Source organism: Convolutriloba macropyga, chromosome 2, assembly GCF_964194025.1.
Source record: "Convolutriloba macropyga chromosome 2, txConMacr16.3, whole genome shotgun sequence".
Taxonomy (NCBI): Eukaryota; Metazoa; Xenacoelomorpha; order Acoela; family Convolutidae; genus Convolutriloba; species Convolutriloba macropyga.
The window spans coordinates 4309931-4332660 of record NC_134469.1 but is presented as its reverse complement, the minus strand read 5'-3'; the positions used below and the strand labels follow the sequence as shown (position 1 = coordinate 4332660).

The following is a 22730-nucleotide window of genomic DNA, read 5'->3' as shown; positions in this document are numbered from 1 at the left end:
TCTTCTGATTTGTTCAGCGAGTTAAAGGAAGAGTTTCTTCCAGTTGATGAATTTGCATTTGTTCCCGAGGCGCGGTTGTATTAAGGGCCAATGCGTCCGACTCCAGGTTGGTATTGAAAGCGATTTGCGGTATATGGGGTTGATATTTTAGTTGGTTTAGCTCGGGGCATAATTCTATAACAACCCGGTAGGTATTAAAAAAAAACGAACGTTTGAATTGCGAATGCGGGATTCGAGATTGGGTTGTTTTAGTTTTTTTTGTTGAAATTAACAACTTCAATTTAATTGATCTTACCTTGTTTTCTGTGCTCTATCTTTTTCTTTTGGAAAATCGACAAAGTAAGTTTTCAGAATATTGAATTAAACTGAATAGGTTATTTATAAAAGCTTGTTGAGAAAAAGCTCAACTAACTGGATTGTAAGCAGAAAAGTATCAAGTGTCGTTTGGGCGAAGGAACATGGCCAACGGAACAAATTCTCAATTAGCTCTTGAAACACGCAAAAGCTAAATAAATTGCGTGCCAAATTGTGTTATCAATAATAAATACACTATGGTCCAGTGGCACGAAAGTAAAACAAAGCTTGAGCGGAAAGGCGCTATAAGATTAATAGATTAATAGCTGGAACATTATACTGCCTAAGGAATAATAATGGGGTAGGGCTGTTACATCACCCCGCTTAGGAAGGACATGTCCTCATGTCCCACTATTCTGTCTCCGAACCCGATGAGGACGATGAGCTCGAAGAACGCGAGCGAGGCTTCCTTTTTATTTTCTTGTTTTGTGGATTATGATTTCCCCGAAGTAATTGAGAACGCAGGGAGCGGAATTCGTTTTGGAGACCTCTGAGGTGACGACAGGTCGTTGAACAGGACTCAGAGGCAGACATAGTGTCCGTATTCACCCCTGCATTGCGGACCTTAGAGGATTTTGGCTTTTTAGGTTGTTTTTTCTCCAGCGTAACAACCTTCGCGGAGAGCAGACGATTTGCCGTCCGAGAATCATCTAGCATTTGATTCAGCTCGGAAATGCGAGCTTTTAGTTTGTCGATCTCATTGGTAGCCTGGTAAAGGTCACGCTCGTGAGCCTCACGAGATCGACGAAGTCGAATAAGTTGATCTCGAAGGTCGCGATTTTCAGCCGAGTTGTCAACAGGGATAGCGACTAGATCCGCAGGATCCAGCAGAGGCCTTCGCCTTGCATTGTAAGGATCCTGAAGGCGAACTTTCCCATTGCGGTAAAATTCAACACCCGCAACACGGCATGCAAATTTGCTGAATACACCAAACCGTTGAGGCGTAAGGGACCGTTGCGAGGTGGACCCATAGCCTGGCGTGAATTGCTTCCTTCGAGCGGGCTGCTTCTCGAACCCGAAGCTGCTGTTGCAGAAGCAGTCTGAACGACTGGAATGTTTTTGGAAGGCGGACAAAAGATGATTGTCATTTCATCCGAAGAAGCAGATGAGCAGACATCCGTGAGCGGCTGAGGATCCCGATTTTGCGAGAGGTTTTGACGGAACTCAAGCGACTGATCACTTGCCCAGTTGCCAGTTATTCCTGTATCTGCTTGAGAGTCCATACTATCGTCCAGCAACGGAATTGCAGGCGAAGAAGCACCTGAAAGAAGATCTGTGTCCAGAAGAATATCAGGGCCTGGAGAAGCAGGCATAGTGTTGATTGACTCTGAGCTTGTCGACATCTAAAACAAGCAATGTCAATCATTTGTGTACAGAAGTGCATCAGGGCTGCTAGTGATTGATGAACGAAAAGAAAAAAATTTTGAATGAAGCAAAAGACAAAAATCAGAAAGCGGCAGTTTTTTTTTTTTCTAAGACAGAACACTATAGGCGATAAAGAGTCAACCTGTGCTTAAATTTTTGTTGTGTAGCGGGCAGAATTTAATTGTGCTGACGGATAAATTGAATCAACTATTACAGTGCGATTATCAGGGTTCCCATCAGTTTCATTGACAAGTTGGTCATGATTGACAGGCGCAGATGCGTGTATATTATTTATGTGATTTTGAAGCATCTGCGTAAAAGGCGCAAGGGGGTTAAGAAGCCGGAAAACTGTCCAGAAAGGAACTCCATGAGAAAGGAGCCTAAGCGCAAATACAAGTTTCAATATATAGATAAAGAGCCCTAGAAGCGCTAAAGTTGTTAGCGTAATTACAGTGCACCTCTCGGCGTAGTACCAACCACCACTCGCAACAGATTGCAAATCAATCAAATATTTCCAAGCCGCCAAATTTTCTAGTTCTTCGGAAACGCTTGGATTAAAATGCATTAAACCAGGATGAGAATATTGGCTGCGAGGACCAAGATATACTTCTCGTCCCGAAATTGTTCGGCGCGAGTATTTTAGAACCCGAGCCTTTGCGCTCTGCCTCAAGTTCTGATAAGAAAAGAGACCAGCGGTGTGTAATGAAGGTGAGTTATCACTAAAATCTAGATGGCTGAAAACACTTAGAGATTCGGGCGTACGTGCGACCGAATAATCATCTCCATAGTGCATCCAGATGCCTTCAGACGTGCGGTACATGTAAGGTGCTATGGGATCACAAGCAGTCAAAGTATAGTTTGGATACACAACTTGTGTTATCGGATTCATGAAACGAATTTGCGTATCATTGCCCAAAAGAACAGGAACTTCCTCTGTGCAGTAGGGGAAGTCTGCAATTCGAGCTTCGACTTTAACACATTTGTGGACGTAAAGAACAGCTCCCGCTTTTTCAGCATGTATGCCTAACATGGAACCGGATCCGAGGAAGAGATTAGGATTGTCCAAGTTTGACGCTAAAGAAATGAGTCCATTTAAGATCATCTGACGCGTATTGCAAATTTCATTTTTGATGAAATTTACAATTCGTTGACGCGAAAGATGCGCGTTGACATGCACAAACTCAATTTTTGTCCCATAGACTAAGTTTGGAATTGCATCTGTGTTGTAATCTATTTCCGGAAGTTGCTCCGTTATAGGTTCAATGACAAAGTAAACACCAGAGTAGGTTGTTGGTCGGACCTTATATGAGCAAACACTAACAGTTGTGTTCAGAAGTTCTATATAAAAGACGCGGGAATCATCCCTGGAAGCAGTTTTTCCACTCAAATACATTGAATCAGCAGAAGAGATCTGAACGCCAGGATGCTCCGGAGAGAACTCAAATATTGATTTAATCTCACACTGACCGTAGAAATGCGGTAAATAGGTGATTGAGTCATGCTGAAAGTCAGAACCTGGAAAACTGCAGGACGTGGATCTTTCATTGGGATCTGTCAAGATTAAGGACCATGGAGAGCTGGTTTTGTCCAAAGTTGCGACTACTTTGCCGATGGTTACTTTTGCGTTTATAACACCAGATGCGTGAATTTTCGATCCACCTGGGGTAATCCAATCCACAGGCCAGGTGAAGTAAATTCCAGCTTTCTTGCCACCACGCATGAAAGAGTACGAATAGTCAAATACCTTGAAATTGCCAGGTTTGTATGGTCTACCATCAAACAAAAGATCCCCCTCAGTCATTTTAAAATTTTCATCTGCAAAACCTGGAAGTTTGAAATTGCGACCACTCCAAATTGCTCTGCAAACCCAAGTTTCTAATGCATAGAAAGTAGGCACTAGGCGAGAATACTCTTTTAAATACACAGAATCATCAAATCGGGCAGAATGCGCTAATCCGGTAACAGCGTACGAAGCTTGAAACATGCAAAAACTCATTTGAATATCAACTTCGGGCGCATGAAGAACCAAACCACCAAAAGTAATGTTTTTGGTGCTTAATTTATCAGGCGTACACTGTTCACTCGGAAGAAGCGAGTAAATTTTTGTTGTGAGAACTTCCTCGATGTCATAGCCTACAAGTGTAGAGAAACTGCAATCTACTAGGCAAGTGAACAACAGCAACACTTGCTGCACAAAGAGCATCTAAACAAATCACTCAACATCACTGTCTGAATCAAAATAAGCTAAACGGAAAAATCCTGGATGCCGTGCATGATCAGCAACAGCTCTACGCGGTCGTTGAGGAACTGTTGTGGAACCTGAACCACTTTGATTTTCTGACAAAAAAACTGGCGGTGACGGAATGGCGGAACTTGTAGGGTTAGTAGTGTTTTGTAACCTATCAGAGGTAGAAGCCTGTCTTTCAGATAAATCAACCAACACAAGATCATCGTCTTCAGGGACGATGGGTTGAGGACTTGGTCTTACAGTTTGGTTGGAACGATTTCTGCGCAACCGCTGGTCTGATGGTGTAAAAGGTTTAATGCGATCGTAATGAGCAATCTGTTGTTTTTGAGTTTTGACGTCTTGTAGAACAAAATTAATTTGGTTAATAACCTTTTTCACGCAATGAGGTCCAGACCAGAAGCTCTTTAATTTAGGAGTTTGACCCTGTGAGCACACTGGTGAATGAAGAAGCACCAGGTCTCCTTCCTTATACGAAGGACCATGCTTCTTTTTGTCAAAGATAGCTTTTTGTCGGCGCATTTCCCATCCGTTTTTCTGAATTACGGACTCGAAAATGGTGGAAGATTCAACTAAACGTTGAAAAACATAATCCCGATGACCAACAATTGGAGTGGGCAATGTTGGATATAGCATATCAACAGGCATGCGCATTTCTTTCCCAAAAACTAATCGGAAAGGCGATTGACCTGTCGACTCATGAACTGCAGAACGATAGGCCATCATGAAAGATTGAAGATGAACAGACCAAACTTCATGCCGTTCTGCGCAGTACTTTGCCAACCCATCTTCCAAAGTGCGATTTATGCGTTCCACTTTTGCATTTCCTTGCGGGTGGTAAGGAGTAGATCTTGAGCTGGTTAACTGCAGCTTATTGCACATATCTGCGAAAAGGCGCGATGTGAACTGCGAACCGTTGTCACTGTGAATATATTCAGGTACACCAAATCGGGTGACCCATTGATCTAAGAAAGTGCTACAGATTGTCTCAGCCTTGATGTTCTGTAGGGGTGCAGCCTCGAACCAGCGAGTAAAATGGTCTCCAATCATTAGGATGTATTTATAAAATTTCTCATTCAACCGACTTTCTGGGAGAGGGCCAAGGATATCAACTGACACGCAAAGAAAAGGTTCATAGAATGCCCAGAGCTGCATTTCTTGCTGATGTGATTGTTTGGGATTCTTTCGTTTTTGACAAGTTGCACAACCTGAGATCCAGGAGTCCACATCATTTTTCAATCCTGGCCAGTAAAATCGCTGACGTACCCGATCAAGAGTTTTCTTATTGCCTAAATGTCCTGAAGCAGGTGAATCATGCAACTGAAGAAGAACTTTTTGAACCTGGTTAAGTGGAACGCAACACTGATGGAAAAGTGTAGATCCATCCAGTTGTTGAAATAGCCGGTACAAAACACCATCAATAATTTTCAATGTCTCGAATTGCTGCCAGTAACACTGCAAAGCAGATGGTCTACCAAACATTAAGGATCGAGGTGGTTTCTCACCTGTTCGACACCATGATTTGACTACAGACAGAGTTTTATCCTGATCTTGCGTTTCTGAAAAGTGCGGAGACGAAGAAACAGATGTGACAGAAGTAGCAGATAAATTCAAAGGTGGTAATCTGGAAAGAGCATCAGCATTTGCAATAGTTTTTCCAGGCCGATGGACAATTTCAAAATTGAACATACTTAATTTTTCTAGCCAACGCGCTACTATTGCATCAGGCTCTTTGAACGAATAGAGCCAAACGAGGGCGCGATGGTCAGTAATTGTCTGAAATTTTTGCCCAAGAAGAAATTCTTTGAAGTATGATGTGAAGAACACCACAGCAAAGAGTTCACGTTTCGTAGCCGAGTAGTTTCTTTGACCTTTTTGCAGCACTTTGCTAGCATATGCAATAACCTTTTCACCATTTTTCTGTTTTTGAGATAGCACTGCGCCAATTCCAGTAAGCGATGCGTCAGTACAAAGAACGAATTGATCCTTTTCATTTGGAAAACCTAAGATTGGAGCGGATACTAGCGCTGTTTTCAATTTCTCGAAAGCTTTTTGGCAGTCTGCTGTCCAATGGAACGTTGTTGTTTTATTCATCAATTGGTACAGAGGGTTCGCAATCAAACCAAAATTGAGAACAAACTTTCTATAGAAGCCAACAAGGCCCATGAACGATCTTAACTGACGAATAGTTTGTGGAACTGGGTATTTCTCCACAGCTGCTATTTTAGCAGGATCAGTGTGTATCCCGTCAGCAGAGACTACATGACCCAGAAATACTAACTTCGTTTGGAATAAGGAACATTTGGCAGGTGAAATTTTCAAATTTGCTTCCCGTATGCGTTGGAACACAAGTTGAAGACGATGTATGTGTTCCTCGAAAGAACGACCAAAGACTATAATATCATCAAGATAAACCAGGACAATTTCATATGTCAACCCTGATAAAACAATTTCCATTAGTCTTTGAAATGCTCCAGGGGCATTGCAAAGACCCATTGGCATCCGTTTCCACTGATACAGTCCAAACGGCGTAATGAAAGAAGTAAGGTGTCGATCTTCTTCATCAATCTCCATTTGATGAAATCCACTGCAAAGGTCGAGGCTAGAGAAGAAAATGCTTCCCTCGAGATTATTTAGAATATCTGATATGCGCGGAAGAGGCCACGATGTTTTGACTGTTTGGGCATTTAGTTTCCGATAGTCAATAACAAGACGATATGACCCATCACGTTTCGGAACTAACACGGTTGGAGCTGCCCACTCGGAATGAGTAGGAGATATGAGATCTTTTTCTTGGAGTTTGGTTATCTTATCCTTGAGATCTTTTCTTTTAGAAGGATTCATTGATCTGTATGGCACTCGGCTAGGCTGGGCGTCATCTTTCAACTGAATACGCAGTTTATGCAAATTACATGAGCCTAGATCCCATTTGTCGGTAGCAAACACGTCTGCAAACTGCTTGAGTAGACTAAAAGCGTCCTTTTGTTGTTTTTTAGTGAGAGTGCTGAACTTTGATTTAAACAACTGCATCAAAGTTTCAGCTGAATTGATGTCAACAGCATTGAAACCAACAGTTTGAAGGACAGTCTCGTTGTAGGGTAAGATTTGCGCAATAGTTTGCGAAGGATATAAAGTTACGGAATTACAAGTAGGGTTAAGTACTCTTAGCCAAAATTCATTTTGAGAAACTGTTACAAGAGACGAGGCCACTAAAAGGGAGTTTAAACTGGTGAAACCTACGTGGGGCTCAACCAAACCCACAGTCGCGTCAGACGAAGTACGCGAACTGCTTGAAGAAAACTTATGCGCATGATGTGACTTTAGATTACATTTTACGAGTGCTTCACTTCGAGGTGGAATAAGGAAACGCGAAGTTACAGAACAAAGCGAAGTCTCAGTTGTCGGAGAATTATCCTCAAACCACTGAGACAACGGACTGATACATTCCAGTACTGCGTCACCTACATCTAATAAACCCCGAGAGAAGTCTACTGCACATTTTTGTTTGTGTAGGAGATCAAAACCGACCACACAAGGAACACTGAGGTGGGCACAAATGTAAAATTTGAAAGAAAACATGGGACCATTTTTAAACCAACGACATGGAAGCAAGCACATACCCTTAAATTGAAGCATAGAGCCATTTATGGCGGATGCTTGGATATCAGATGCTTCCAATGTAAGCGAAGGGCTAAAGTTGCTGAACTTGCCAAAAACATCGGCACGAATTACACTAATTGAAGCACCTGAATCAATCAGGGCAGGCAGTATATTATCGGCGATTATTATTTTGGAAAGAAGCGACTGTATGCCAAAAATACGCTTGTTTTGTGCCATGGGTTATTAAAAATGGAGAACAAACTCTTTCAAGGTGGACTATGGCGATAGAAGAAGCTATCGGTTAGAGTATGGTTTTGACTCTGGGCAATTACGTCGCTGATGTTGAGAAGAACCACAGTTCCAACAATTTTTGCAATTATTTTTAGTATGACCTTTACGATTACAACCATAACAAATAGTTGGTCCGGTGAACCTGACTTTTCTTTCATTACTGATTGAACGACTGTGTGAATTGTCAAGAAACGTTTTTCGCGGAGAGGAAGATTGACGACGTTCTCCGTGTTGCGATGGGCTACGAGAGAAAGTAGGTGACTTGCGTTTGTTAAACGGAGACAATCTGTAAGGAGAGTTGCTCCTGCGACCCGATTTTTTGTTCATCGGACGAGAACGTGGTTGGTAACTAACTTGTCCGGCCATGAGTTTATCAACTTTACGCGAAAGTGCTTCAATGGAACTCACAGAAGTAGATGAAGGCGCAGTCTCATTTGCATTTGCTTCAAGACGGTAAATTGCGTCGAAGTGGAGTGCTGATTCTAAGGCCGCGTTAATGTCAGCCGGCTTGTTCTTTCTTAACTCTACCCTTACATGAATATTGTGAAGGCCATCAATGAAAGATTGAAGCACAATATGGTCTCTGATTGCCTGCGTGTCTTGGGGATAAGCCTTATTAGCTAGAAGTTTGAGCTCAGCTAAAAATTCACTTACTTTTTCGGACTCGCCTTGAATACGTTTTGCAAGGGATGACCGAAAAAATTCAGGAGGTTCCTGATATTGGCGCAAAAATTGCTTTTTAAGCTCTGAATAATCATTTTTTGTTGCGTCATCTAATGACTGATAAAATTCGATAGCACTGCCTCGTAAGCGCAAGGGAAAAATAGTATGACGCTTATCAATGTAAACCTGTTGACCAGCGCTGTCGTGTTGCGGAGTTCCATCACTATTGAATGCTTTTTTTAGCCAATTTTGTAACGAACTCAAGAGTTCGAATTGTGTTATATAGGCCTGAATATCACTTGTTCCGTTAAAAGGCTCCGGTAGAAGAAGTTTAGCTTCCAGAGCTGCGTCAGCCATTTGTTATTAATTACATGGAAATAAAAAATGCTGCACAAAGTTCCAACCTTGCGATTGGACCGGCAAGTCAGATATCGGTTGTTCAAAATTGTGGGGACCAGAAAAAGCTGGCCTCTAAGAGATAACAGAAAAGAACGCAGAGACTTTTTTTAACTTAGGATTTCAGGTCTCTCGTCTTAAGTTATGTATCGTTGAGGTTGCCGTAGCAGCCGCCGAAACCTCCCTTGCTAAGCCCCTTAGTCTTACTACGTGGGACCTACAAACACTGGGAATGTAGAAGCTGCGGAAGCAAGGAGCGTCTATTTTCCGATAAATCGGATAACGCTTGAGAAGCCTCTGAAATCAGTACCTATTTGTCAAAGCGTTCTAAAGTTAAAGGCAATTATTGCTCATCTAAGAAAAAGAACAACCGTTATCTGTCAAGCAGATCACAAAAACGACCGAATATTTGAGTTATTTTTCTCTTTTTTTTTTTTTTTTTTTTTTTTTTTTTGAAAAGAAGGTAAAGAAAAAGCAGATGTTCCTGAAAATTGCAGGATAGCTTATTTTGGAAAAAAAATCCCGAACCTGTCAACAATATAACAACCCGGTAGGTATTAAAAAAAAACGAACGTTTGAATTGCGAATGCGGGATTCGAGATTGGGTTGTTTTAGTTTTTTTTTGTTGAAATTAACAACTTCAATTTAATTGATCTTACCTTGTTTTCTGTGCTCTATCTTTTTCTTTGGAAAATCGACAAAGTAAGTTTTCAGAATATTGAATTAAACTGAATAGGTTATTTATAAAAGCTTGTTGAGAAAAAGCTCAACTAACTGGATTGTAAGCAGAAAAGTATCAAGTGTCGTTTGGGCGAAGGAACATGGCCAACGGAACAAATTCTCAATTAGCTCTTGAAACACGCAAAAGCTAAATAAATTGCGTGCCAAATTGTGTTATCAATAATAAATACACTATGGTCCAGTGGCACGAAAGTAAAACAAAGCTTGAGCGGAAAGGCGCTATAAGATTAATAGATTAATAGCTGGAACATTATACTGCCTAAGGAATAATAATGGGGTAGGGCTGTTACAATATTATTTGGGGGGGGGGGTTCAAAAACGAAAGATCCCAATCCAATAAAATGTAGTAAACGAACTTGTTTTTAGGTTGGAGACGGAGCCCGGGGTTCCATACAGAAAAGCGTCTGCATTCTAGCAAACATGCCAATATTTTCCCTTTTGGAGTCTAAGCTTCGGTGGGTTACAGAAGCATTCTTTGACCAAATCCAGTTGAACTTAGACGAACCCACTTCCACTGATAAACAGTCCGCATCGTACAAATCTCAGTCTCCGGAACAAATGCTGGAAATTTGCTTCGAACATATTAAGCTGATGCTATGCTCTGAAGGAAGTCCAAACTTGAGCGAGAGACCAGTAAGAAACGCGGCCGATTCAGAAGCGAATGACAACGAGTCTTTGTCGAATGGAGAGACAGATCCAACTCAGCTCACAGCTACTGAAAGCCACTCTGTACCCTCAAAAGACCACCTTCTGTTTGAGCAACTGCCATTGTCAGAGCTCATTTCACAATTAGGTTAATTAAATCTTCTGTCTTACCAAATAAAGTTATTAAAATCTCCTGTCTTGCTAAATATGTTTGAAACAATATCTTTCCATATAGAAGAAATAGGAAATTCTTCCCATTCCGGCTCATGAGAGCTTCTGGGAAGTGGATTGTTTCCGTTTTAACCCCCACCCCTTAAGAGGCATTCAACTTTTACCCCCCCCCCCCCCCCCCCCCCCCAAAGCCGCACATGCTTTTTTAAAAAATAGTAACGTGCTTTATCATTTGCAATACAGTTTGTACGTGGGGGCGTAAATAACTCCCCCCCCCCCTTAAGAGGCATATAGCTTTAAGAGGCGCACATGCTTTTCAATATAGTAACGTGCCTTATAATTTGCAACAAAATTTGTATGTGGGGGCATAAATAACACTGCAAGGAGAGACAGAACGGATCCAGTAATTTATTTGGAACGAAGTTGTTATATTAACAAGTTTTTAAGCAACTACTGGTCTTTATATGCTAAGTTACACTCGACAGTTGTTTAGTCTGACCGATCCGACATTTGGTCTTAAAAACGGGATAGACTAGTATGAAGTCCGAGTGCTTTCGACGCTATCATAGGTTCACTAATCTTTAAGTGCATGTTTCACTGAAACTGCCGAGGAGACAAAAGTTGTTGGTGGTGCAGTGGGGCTATTTGGATTGGTCTGGACAACGGTTTTACCAATATAGCACCACGTAGGAATCTCAAATTTTCACCGTTATTGAAAGGAGGTTAATAGGAATAGGATCTCAGGTTTGTCCCAGAGCTGTCATTGCAACATTTGAGAGCTGCTTAGGTGAAGTGCATTTATCTGTTTCAGGTGCAACAAAGCTCCTGATGTTGTTCAAACTGATGCTTCTAGAACCTCGAGTAATATTTTATGGTCCACGCGCTCTTCCAATTGGTCAGTTGATGTTGAGTGTATGTGCACTCTTTCCACTCATGCTCTCAAAGGGTCTTTCCAATAGTCACTGCAGGAAAACACAAACCACCTCATCGCAACATTCTTCAACCCAAGGTAATGACCATGGCCGGTTGGTCTATTTAATGGCCTGCATACAGTTTTGCCAAAAAATCCAACCAAAACAATTTTTCAAGCAAAGCGATAGCCAGGGTTATTATGGCCTCCTCTTAGTTTTTTTTCGACTCGAAGAGGAGTAATGGTTTTCTTTGAGGTTTTTTCAACCGGAAGTTCTATTTGTTCCGGCAGTGTTTTGACCTAAGAATGGAAACGAGAAAAATTATCATCTGAATTAATTTTTAATTGCTCTCAAACGAAGTTTGTAGCAATTATATTAGTCCTGTCGGTCTTTTTTTATGCGATTTTTCGCTTGACCAATTTGTCGTCTGACGCTTTTGACTTTTCGTCCTCAAAAACGGGATAAACAGGTAGCGCCCAGCGGGCATTATGTGCTCTTAGAGCCTTTCAGGTCTGTTTCAGCTCAAACTGTCTTGGAGACTTATACTTATGGTGTGAGGGGCGGTTCTTAGAGGTTGACACCCCCCCCCCTTTGTTGACCCCCCACCCCCACTATTGGCTCCACCCCCCCCCCCCCTCCGCGCTTTTGCCCCCCCCCCCCCCCCCACCCAGTGCTGCCCCCATCAGCCCCCGGTGCACCCCCCCCCCCCGTGGCTAGCTACTGACCAAGCCAACCGCTCGCCGGTCGTTTGAGAGCAATTCGCCCGACGTTAGTCGGTTATGTTTTTAATTGCTCTGGAATGAAGTTGACGCAACTATTAAAAACGTGTGTCTTTTTTCAAAATTTTTGCTTGATCATTGTTGCGCTTTTGTTATACCATTTTTTAACTTTTCAAGTGACTTTTTTCACGCTTCTCTTAATTTTTGTGTGCAATTGCTCTCACTCCAAATTAAAGTTAGCTGCTCGAGTAGAAGCGATTGTAGCCGAAGAAACCACAAGGACTTGATAGGAGATTGGTGAATGCTCCTGTCGAGGACTGTGGAGGTCGAGTGTTCGAATTACAAACTGGTCGGATGGTTTTGCACCCACAAACAAAAATGATCTAGGCTACAGCCCTTGAATTATATTACCTTGCTTGTCGTTTGCCGATTTATATTTCCTGCGGAATATAAGTTTTTCGTTCATGCTCTGCATGAACGAAGAAACGCCGAGTGAATGTCTTGGCGACTTTGAAAAGTGTTTAAAAGATAATGGCGTATGTAAATAACTGTTTATTGCCTTTTTTGTCTTTTGGCTTATTTTTCTTATTGGCCTATAGATTAATGTCATCGACTCATCAGAGATGTAGCGGGTTAAAATTCTTGGTAGCGGGTTGGAGGTTTTTGCTTTATGAAAATTTCTCTGGCCTACGCTCTCTTCTAAATTGTTTGCCTCGCTAGTCTTTCGAGAGTCGATTTGATATGGTTCATTTGTAGAAAGTTGTTGATCAACACCCTTTCATTATTCAGACCCCTGCAAATAGTATTTTTAGAGCCTAATAAAGCGGTCCATTTGCAAAATCAGCTGATATTTCGCAATTTTTGGTTTATCTCGTCATCAAAAATGAGATAAACATGTGAAGACCAGAGTTTAGGTTTTATGATCTCTTTTTGGAATTCATGGAAACAGTCTTTTTTCTTTTGATTTCATTTCTTGCAGCTGGGAGTTTGTGATAACTATGACATTATAATTTCTGCAATTTTGATATCTATCTGAACTGATATCTATGTAATGTAAAGTTTCTTGCGCCAGCTTTTTGGTTGCAAAGGATATATCGGCCTTTGATTTTTTTCCTTTGTATTTTTCCAAATATTTTTTAATAGCCGCCTCGGCTTCTCAGCTGGCTATTATAGCGTTCCTTTTTTTACTTTGTCAAACTCAAATTTTTTCGCTTTACCTTAGTTCGCACTTTTTGACTTCTCTAGGCTACATTCACTCTTCGCTCATTCCGCTCAAAGTGCTTTTCGACAGCAGGTGCGTAGCGAAGCAATTCAAAATTAACAGAGTCAGTATCAAAAAACGAAATCAGAAATAGTAACGGGATAAACCCATCAAGCCCATATTTAGATGCCTGTTACTCGAACTTTGTGCTTATGAGTCTTAGTTATCATCTCTAATGCTTATTGGTATTGATACTAGCTCTTTTATCGTCTCACTATAAAACAGGAGTTCGTTCAACTACAAAATGACATCAAAATAGTTCGCACTTTAAAATTGTTTTCCTGCAAAAATCATTTTTAATTATTTTTTCTTTTCTTTCAATCACAATCGTGGTTATGGGAATCAATAGCGGCTATTTTCCGGTAATCTGCTGGGTTTGTTTGTTTTTGTTGCTGTTTGTATTCATAGGAACAACAATATCTCCAACTGAAGAGTATTTTTCGAATTTTTTGAAAATGCTGCGGCGAAGCCAAAACGAAAAATGTATTTTCTTGCGACCTTATTTTTTTTTGTTTTTCATTTTTCAGTTCAATTTCTAAGATTTTTATATAAATTATGCTTTCGCAGTTTTTCTTTTTTTGGATCGAAGAGTTATTCGAAGAGCTCTGATTTTCTTATACTGTTTATTTTGTCACATTATGAGGACAGGTTATTTTTCGAGGTGATCCGTTTTTGGTCTTTAATTTTTTAACGTTATCCAATATGTTCTTAATTTATATTTTTGATGTTTCACAATTGCACATCAATTTCTCTCATCTTTAGATTTATATATGTGCGCCTTTTTGTATGGTTTCCGAATGGTGTTCTAATTGTTTCAGTTTGCTTCCTTCGATGATGTCAATCCCCAAATTCGTCTATTTACGACAGTTCTATAATATTTTACAAATATGTCGATAAAGCGAAATACATGTGTATTGAAGCAAAGAGATTGGTTTCGGCTGCATTTAGGTTTTTCTTAGGAGGGTCTGTGCTTTGAGTCGTTTCCGGAACTCCTCCGGCTGTCGTTTTATACCGGAAGTGCCGGGTTTAGGCAGCATTTTTACCTTAAATTTTATGTGATCGAAGTTGTTGTTTGAATTTAGTTTAGCTTAGCGAAAGACGTTTTTTATAGCTGCGAAGCTGTAAGCTGAGCGGAGCTATATTGCGGTGCTCTTGGTTTTTTTTGTTTCGTCGTCTGACGCTCTTTTTCGTTTTACATTTGTTCACACAGCAAAGCTGAAGTCAAATTTTCTGAATGACTTCTTCCTCTCACTAACGGCGTTTGCGCGCGTGACGTCATTTCTCGCTCTCTTTAGCAAAAGTTTTTGGTGTTATTAGGTTTTGATCACAAGTGACTTACCTCACTCAATAAAATGACTTTTGCACTTTGAAACTTAAGTTCAATTTGAATTTGTTTAAGGTCAAAGGAACTCATATGTGCAGTAAAGGTCCCTAATAAGAGGCTTCTGCGGGATGAATTTTAACAAGCTTTATTAATTTATCGCTGAATGTTTTACCTAGCTTTTTGAGCGGCGTCGATTTTTTTTCAATTTAGATCTATCTCTGTTTCGATCTCTATTATACGGCACGCGGGTCTATTCTTTCGCAGCTATTCCGGCAATCGGCCGGCTATTTTTGTTCATTTGTGGCGTTGAATGATTTTTTGACTTTTTTGATAATTAAATTTTTGGCCGTTTTGATGTTGATTTGGCTCTTTTTTTCTGATTTCAGTTTCATTTTTCACTGAAACATTGTTTGATCAACGCTGCAGTGATATCAATTTCTTTACAGTGTATTCGAGAGCCCTAGAATGCATTTTAAGGGCTAAAGTGGCTCAAATTGCTTCAGTTAAATTTTCCGCTCTTCGATAATTTTTGTTTTTGTTGTGTGTATTTGACTTTGTGAATGCACTTCTTTTACAATCAGTATAAATAATTTTTAAAAGCAGGCAGTAGGTTTCTCAGTTTTTAACCTGAAGTGTTCTTTCACAAATATTGTACTCATTGATCTTATTTCTACTAAATTTTGTCCATTTTTTCAAGTTTATTTTTTTGAGTGTGGTTTGATTTCTTAGTATAAGCCAACCTGTGAGCTGTCATTCATTTAAATTTCGTGTTGTTATTTTATTTTTAGCATTACGGGTTTGTACTTCAATGAAGATTTGAATCATAATGGAAGACATTTTTGGAAATTTATTTTGATCTCAGTATTTTGATTTCAATATTTTGAGCCTTTGATTTTAGTTATTACTATTTTTTTGACAGGATGATAACTTTGAAAAATTACCGATAAAAATGTCTGATCAAAATATCTTCCACAAAATTGTTAAATAATAAATTTTTGTTGAAAAACTTTTCTTTGATTTTTTAAAAAATTTTTTGTGTTTTTCAAGTTTGTATTAAAATTAGGAACATATGCTAGTATTTGGCTGCTTTTTAATTCTCGCAATTATGTATCTTGATTTGGTGCCATTTTGTTACGTTTTTTTTCTTTATTTTATGTTCTTAATAAAAGTTAACGATTTAAGCGGTTTTTTTGGCTTTTTAAAAATTGCTTTATTTGCTGGTGATTGAATTTGTTTTGCAGTTCCGAAATTTTGTTGGAATTTGTTGTCAAGAGTTTTTTTGATTGAAAAGACTGATTTTCCGAGAGATTTTGTAGGGCTAGGGTTTGGTTAAAAATTGTGTTTGCTTTAGAGTACTAAGCTTTCCGTTTTATTTTTCCTGATAAAATTTAATTTCAAGAACTGATGGAATTCATTTTATCCACAATGTCTCAAGAATCAGAGAACTAACTGTTACTTTTGAGCATCTCAAGGGCTGTTATTTAGGCGCTCTCCTGCTTTATTTTGCTTTACATTTTGATCATGTTTTTCATTTTAAATAAGTCACGATTTTCACGTTTGACTCGTTACTTTTCTCACTCACTGTTTCAACTGAATTGATTTTAAATTCTTTCATGCATGGAAATACGGTCAATATCAAAAGATCAAAATCAAAAGAGACAGGATAAACCGATAAAGCCCGGTCATTAAGTCATTGAGAATTAGGTTATCAAAGTTCATTAGAGTGTTTGCTTGCTGATATTGTTATTAAACTTATCACCTTTCAGAGTAAAGTTTTAGAAGCCAACTGAAACTGCACGCCAAATTAGAACATTTTTTTGACACAGAAAAAAATTCTGCCAATTTATCTCTTCTTTTTTTTCTTTTCTGTTTCAATCCCGATGTGCGTCAATGGCGGCTATTTTCCGGCAATCTGCCGGCTATGTTTTTAAATTGCTGTGGCGCCAAAACCAAAAATCTTTTTTAACCTGAATTTGGCTAATTTTTAACATTTAGTTGTTTCTTAAAAACTGCTTTATGCTTTTGCAATGTATATTTTAGGTCTCAGAGCTCAAAATTTCTAAGACAGGTTGTTTCGTGGTTAGTGTTTGTCCATCTGATAAGTCTTGCACTTTCACGGTGAGTTTCTTTCTCACGTTGAATAGAAACTTGTTAGTGTCATTTTTGGATAGGTCTGTGTCATTTTTTGATTGTTTTCTGAACGATGATGTATTTTTTTAATCAATATTACCATTTCTGTAATTCTCGTAACTGAAAATTAAAATTTTTACCAAATAAGTTGACTTTTTTGGGGCAACTTAAGTGTTTCCTAGACAAAGAAAAAATAGCTGGGGACTGCAATGAGGTTTTGGTTGTTCGGGGAGGCCCGATGCTTTGAGTCGTTTCTTGAGTTCTTGCGAGTATGATTAGTATCATTTTTTTGGCAATTTTTTTTATTTATTAGCATTTGACTTCATGATCACTTCAAATCTGCTTTATCTTTCATTCGACTGAATTTCGGGCATGACCGTCTTTTTTTACTCTTAATGGAGCCAGTTATTTGTTCATTTGCGTGATTAAATTTTTGGTTGGACGTGAGGAACCAAGAAGAGATTTTTCTTCTATACTCGTTCGAAACTAATATAGAAACTAATAATTTTCTCATTTTTAATAGCCGCCCTCATCTTCTCAGCCGGCTATTATAGCGCTCCTATTTTTTTTACAATTCAAAGAATTTTACAATTCAAAGAATTTGAGTTGTATTGGGGCGCTTTCTTTTTTTTAAGATCTGTTCACACATTTTCACGATTTTTGAAGTCAAATTGGAGTGGTGATTTTGGTCACGCCGAAACAGGAAATGGAGCAAAAAAGCGAGTGGTTTTGCGGCGTGAATTTTTTTCGCTCTAGTTTTAAAGTAGAGTGAGAAAACGGTGTTTGAACAAAAATTCGGTTTCTCTGTAGTGGTTTTTTGTTCACATGCGGCAATTTCACTCTGATTTTTACTGTTTTTTCGATTTTTTGGATCGGATTTTTTTCTAAATAGTTTTCCCAATTCATTCACAGCTCATTCTGGACCTAGTTTTTTTGTTAGAGTCAAAATTACATATCTCACTGGTGGTTTTTTGTTCTCCCTAGCAGCATTTTGACATTGATTTTCTGTTTTTTTGTTTTTTTTTATCTGATTTTTTTCTAGAAATGGTTTTCCCAATTTACTCATTGTCCGTTCTAGGTCTAGTTGTTTGTTAAGTCAATGAAAATTCTTTGAATTGTACTTCAGGACTTGTCCTGTTATGTTTTTTTACTTCGTCGAACCAAAAAATGTTTCGCTTTACCTCATTTTTCCGCTTTTTCAACATTTTACGCGATATCTTTTTGACTTCTCTAGGCTAGTTTTCTCTCTTCTCTCATTCTGCTAAAAGTGATTTTGAACATCAGTTGCTCAGCAAAGCAATTCAAAATGAACAGAGTCAGTATAAAAATTGAAGTCAGAAATAGAAACGGGATAAACCCATAAAGCCCAATTTTAGATGCCCTCTATTTGAACGTCGTTCCTATAAGTCTTAGTTACCATCTCTTATGCTTATTGGTATTGATAGTAGCCCCTGTAGCCTCTCCCTAAGAAACAGAAGGATGCTCAACTACGAAATGCCATCAAAATAAATCGGACTTAAAAAATTTTTCTGTACAAAAATCTATTTTTCTATTCTTTCAATCCCAATCAAGCTTATTGGAATCAACGGCGGCTATTTTCCGGCAATCTGCCGGTTATCTTTATAAAACTTCTTAGTTTTATAGACCCTAGATGCCGATAGTGGACGTAATAATTGAAAGGGAACGCTATGAACGCAAAATCCTACGCACCAAGGGGAAATATTTAATGAAAGTTTTTCTCTGACCCAAATTTTGGAACGCCAACTTAAAAATTTGAATTTTCTGCGAAGTGAAGAATTCAAATATGCAATTAAAATGAGTTTTTTTGGAATGAAACAAAATTTTTGAGCACCGCGTCTTATGTTTCTATTTTTAGTTCATCAGCTACCTGCACTGACTTACGTTCGAGAAGATTGTTATATAGAAATCGTTGAGCAATAGCTCTGTCGATAAAATAGAATCACAGTGAACTTGACGAAAAATTTGTCTCACCTGGACACCGACAGGTATTGTGAAAAACGCTGACTGAGAGCTAAGGCTGTACTAATTCAATATTTATTTTTTTTACTGCACCAAAATCAGTTCTTAAAATTAAATGAGATAAAAAATGAAAATTGAAAAAAAAAAATGACGCCAAATGTGTGTGAAGTTAAAAATAAAGAGTCGAAGTTTCATTATTTTTACTGGAAAAAACCGTATAATTTTTTTTTACTATGAGACTGAGGTGAGATGAGAGCTTATTATAAATAAATAAATAAATAAATAAATAAATAAATAAATAAATAAATAAATAAATAAATAAATAAATAAATAAATAAATAAATAAATAAATAAATAAATAAATAAATAAATAAATAAATAAATAAATAAATAAATAGATAATTAAATAAATAGATAATTAAATAAATAAATAAATAAATAAATAAATAAATAAATAAATAAATAAATAAATAAATAAATAAATAAATAGATAAATAAATAAATAAACGTGTTTCTGCGTAATGGCAGCGGAGCAACGTTAGGCTTTCAGTCTGCAGTGTATTAACAGTAGCCTGTTCGCAGCTGTCCTTTTTCAATTATTCCCCACATCTCAGACTGTTTATTTGGTGAGCATGAATGGTGACTATGGCTACTTTTTTTGTGTCTGAGACTTTCACGTGGTACCATTATTGCAGCCAACATTGGTCAGGCTATGGTCAACCTGAAGCTATCTGTTCAATCACAATTTTTGGTGATTGAACAGAAGACATTAATTCTTAATGTTAACAAATAGATGAATTTGGATTCAAAATAGTTCTAAACAGCCAAAAAGGTTTCATCTAGTTGAATTTTAGTTTAAAATTTTTTTTCGGTCGCAACGAAAATTTGGGTGGCAACGTAATATGCAATTGATTAATCGCCTCCTTGTTTTTCAGAAAGTGCTACAAATGCAACTGGTGAAGCAAGTAACGATGAAAACCCAGATGATAGTTTTGAGGTAGTTAGAAAAGATGCAATATCAACCTCCGAAGCTAGCAGTGAAAAACACGCTGCCACCTTTTTTGATCCACTCGATCAAAAAGGCGCGGCTCCAAACAGCACCACTACAGTTCCAAACTCAACAGATAACGATCAAAGTCTGGAATCTGAATTCTTGCCAATGATGGTGAATTTCGCAGCCAAGGGATACCCATTGGAGGTGTTTAATGACGGGAATCTCTGGATACCTTATGCTTCCCTACATCAGTTGTCGGACCTGCAGAATTGTCAGAAGGTGTCTTTTTCACCTAATTCTGTATTTTTGCATTGTAGTTTGTCTTCGTTGAATGTGATTTCACCTTCGACAAAAAATGCAATGAGTTCGTGCAGCAGAGAATTATCTGGAAATGTTTAAAGTTTTAAGCTGAGATAGAAGTATTTTTTGCAATTCGATCATATGCGACCACTCCTGTCTTACTTGATCTGAAGTTCTCTTTATAATTTTGAATACTGTTGAATTAAAATTGAAATAAATGTTACTACCCGATACTTCAAAGATACCAAGATTTTTGGCGAAATCAGGTATAAAAACGAAATGGACGACAGCGAAACCTGTAATGCCTTCGGTCTCAATCGGTTTTAATGTTAATAGACGTCCTAATCTTCTCAGCCCGCTAGTGTAGCAGGACTGTTTTTTACAATCCAAAGGGTTTTGATTGTATTGGTGTGCTGTCTTTTTTTAAAGATCTGTTCACACTGTTTGACTTTTTGTTGTCAATTGGAAGTCAAATTGTAGTCGTGATTTTAATCGCGCCGGAGTAGTAAAGGGAGGGAAAAAGCTATTAGGCTCGGAACTTGAATGCGGCGATTAGGCTCGGAACGATAAGGCGTCATTGATGATATGGAATGGTTTCAGTTGATATCTGAAGGATTTTACTACGTCTTCACAATTTGTATCAGTAATTTTTTAGTCTCGCTCAGTTCTGAAGTTCTTTTTTTAACACTTATTCTCCTTAATGATATTTCTCCTCGTTTGTTGATGAGCCTAATTATAAATTGAACCTGGGTGAGCCTAAATAATCGTTTCATTTCTTAGGTAGTGTCTTTCATGACTTTGACTCTACTTGTTTTTAAAAAAGCAAAATTTGAGTTTTGCTTGTTTGTGCTTTTTTGTATTATAGCTGTCTCATTAATGACAGGTCTCATTATTTGCTATCAAATCTTAAATTAATCGAATTCTTTGTTTGCGTTCATGGCTAATGCGTTTTATGACTTTCGCTAAATGACCTTAAAAAATTATTGAAATTTCCGTGTGAGTTTCAGTTTGAGTTTTTGCCACATTTCACTGTTCATTTATTTTTCTAAGAACTTAGTCCCATGATGCGTAATTGAATCTTCTTTAATGACTTGAGCTCTCAGCTGTGCTGTTTTGAACGTTTCTCTAAAAATCATGTACTATTGAGACCTGCCCGATTTGGTTGACTTTCAGTGACTTCCACTGCTTTGCAGTTAAAATTTGTGTGCGTGATGTCATTTGTTCTGCTTTTAGGTCAATTGCGAGACTTGCCTCACTCAAAAAATGAGTTCTGAACTCACTTAATGAGCTTTAATTTTTGAGCATTTACTAGTTAATGATCAATAGTGTACTGTGCATCTAAGTAGTACGAAACTTATATGCCCTAATTCTTGAGTTTTAAGGTCTTGAGTTTTTGATTTCGGAAATTAATTTTAGAAAAGCTCTTGTACGGTTTTCTTTATAGAGCGTATGTGTATCATGAAAATGGCAGTCCGAATCTAAATCAAAAAGTATTTTGGTCTATCAGAGGACTGGTGGTAAATCTGTCTATCTTATTTCTTAAGTCGTTTCAATTTCATTGAAGGTCACAAGGGTCTGTGGCGGCTATTTTCCGGCAATCTTCCGGCTATGTCTTAGTATGTCGTTTTGTGTTCTTTTATCAATTCGGAGTTTAAAGTTTCTCGATATATACCCTCTTTCCTTTGTTATTGATCTCCACCGTTTTTGTTGTAGTGTTGTTATTATATGCATGTAGTGTTTATTTTATATAGTACTTTTTAATAGCCGCCTCAGCTTCTCAGCCGGCTATTATAGCGCTCCTATTTTTTACTTCGTCTAATAAAATTTTTTCGCTTTACCTTAGTTAGTTCACATTGTTCAACATTTTGTGTAAAAACTTTTGGACTTCTCTAGGCTATTTTCACTCTTCTGTCATTCTGCTAAAAGTAATTTTAGACAGCAGTTTGCTCAGCAAAGCCAAATGAACAGCGGCAGTATCAAAAAACGGAATCAGAAATAGAAACGGAATAAACCCATAATGCACAATTTTAGATGCCCGATGCTTGAACTTTGTTTACAGTTGCTATCTCTAATGCTCTTGGTGTTAATACTAGCCCCTGTGTGGTCTCACTACGAAACAGGATAATATTCAGCTCCAAATTGACATCAAAATAATTCGCACTTTAAAATTGTTTGTACAAAAATCATTTTTTCGAGTTTTTTCTTTTTCAACACCAATCTTGGTTATGGGAATCAACGGCGGCTATTTTCCGGCAATCTGCCGGGAATGTTTGTTAATAGCCGCACAGCGATTGCTGGGGCTATTATTGGCCTTCTCTTGTTTTTTTTTATTTCGTCGCGATTTTTGTTACGACCATATGGCGTACCAACCACTTCAAATCTACTTTTTGTTCATTCGTTCATGCAATTTCAACTGAAATGCGTGCGTGACGTCATTTTCTACTCTTAGTGGAGCGAGTTTTTTGTTGTTTCGCGTGATTAATTTTTTAGTCACACTTACGTCACTCTCAAAAATGACTTCCTCACTTTGAAATTGACTTTTATTAATAGCCGCACAAAATAACTCTAAAAAATAACTTTTCTCATTGACCTTCTATTTGAGAGGTAATTGTTATCATTTTGTTGGATTCAGCTTTTAGC

General features: G+C 38.2%; 1 protein-coding gene across 1 annotated transcript in view; it reads left to right on the top strand.

The window, feature by feature from the left end:
• LOC142335072 (late secretory pathway protein AVL9 homolog) overlaps positions 1–22730 on the top strand; it is a 72670-nt gene that overhangs the window by 33834 nt on the left and 16106 nt on the right. Inside the window, exons 2-4 of the mRNA XM_075383410.1 lie at positions 10022–10448; positions 11283–11480; positions 19732–20069. Coding sequence (XP_075239525.1) covers positions 10022–10448; positions 11283–11480; positions 19732–20069 — 963 coding nt within the window. The remainder of the gene's footprint in view (positions 1–10021; positions 10449–11282; positions 11481–19731; positions 20070–22730) is intronic.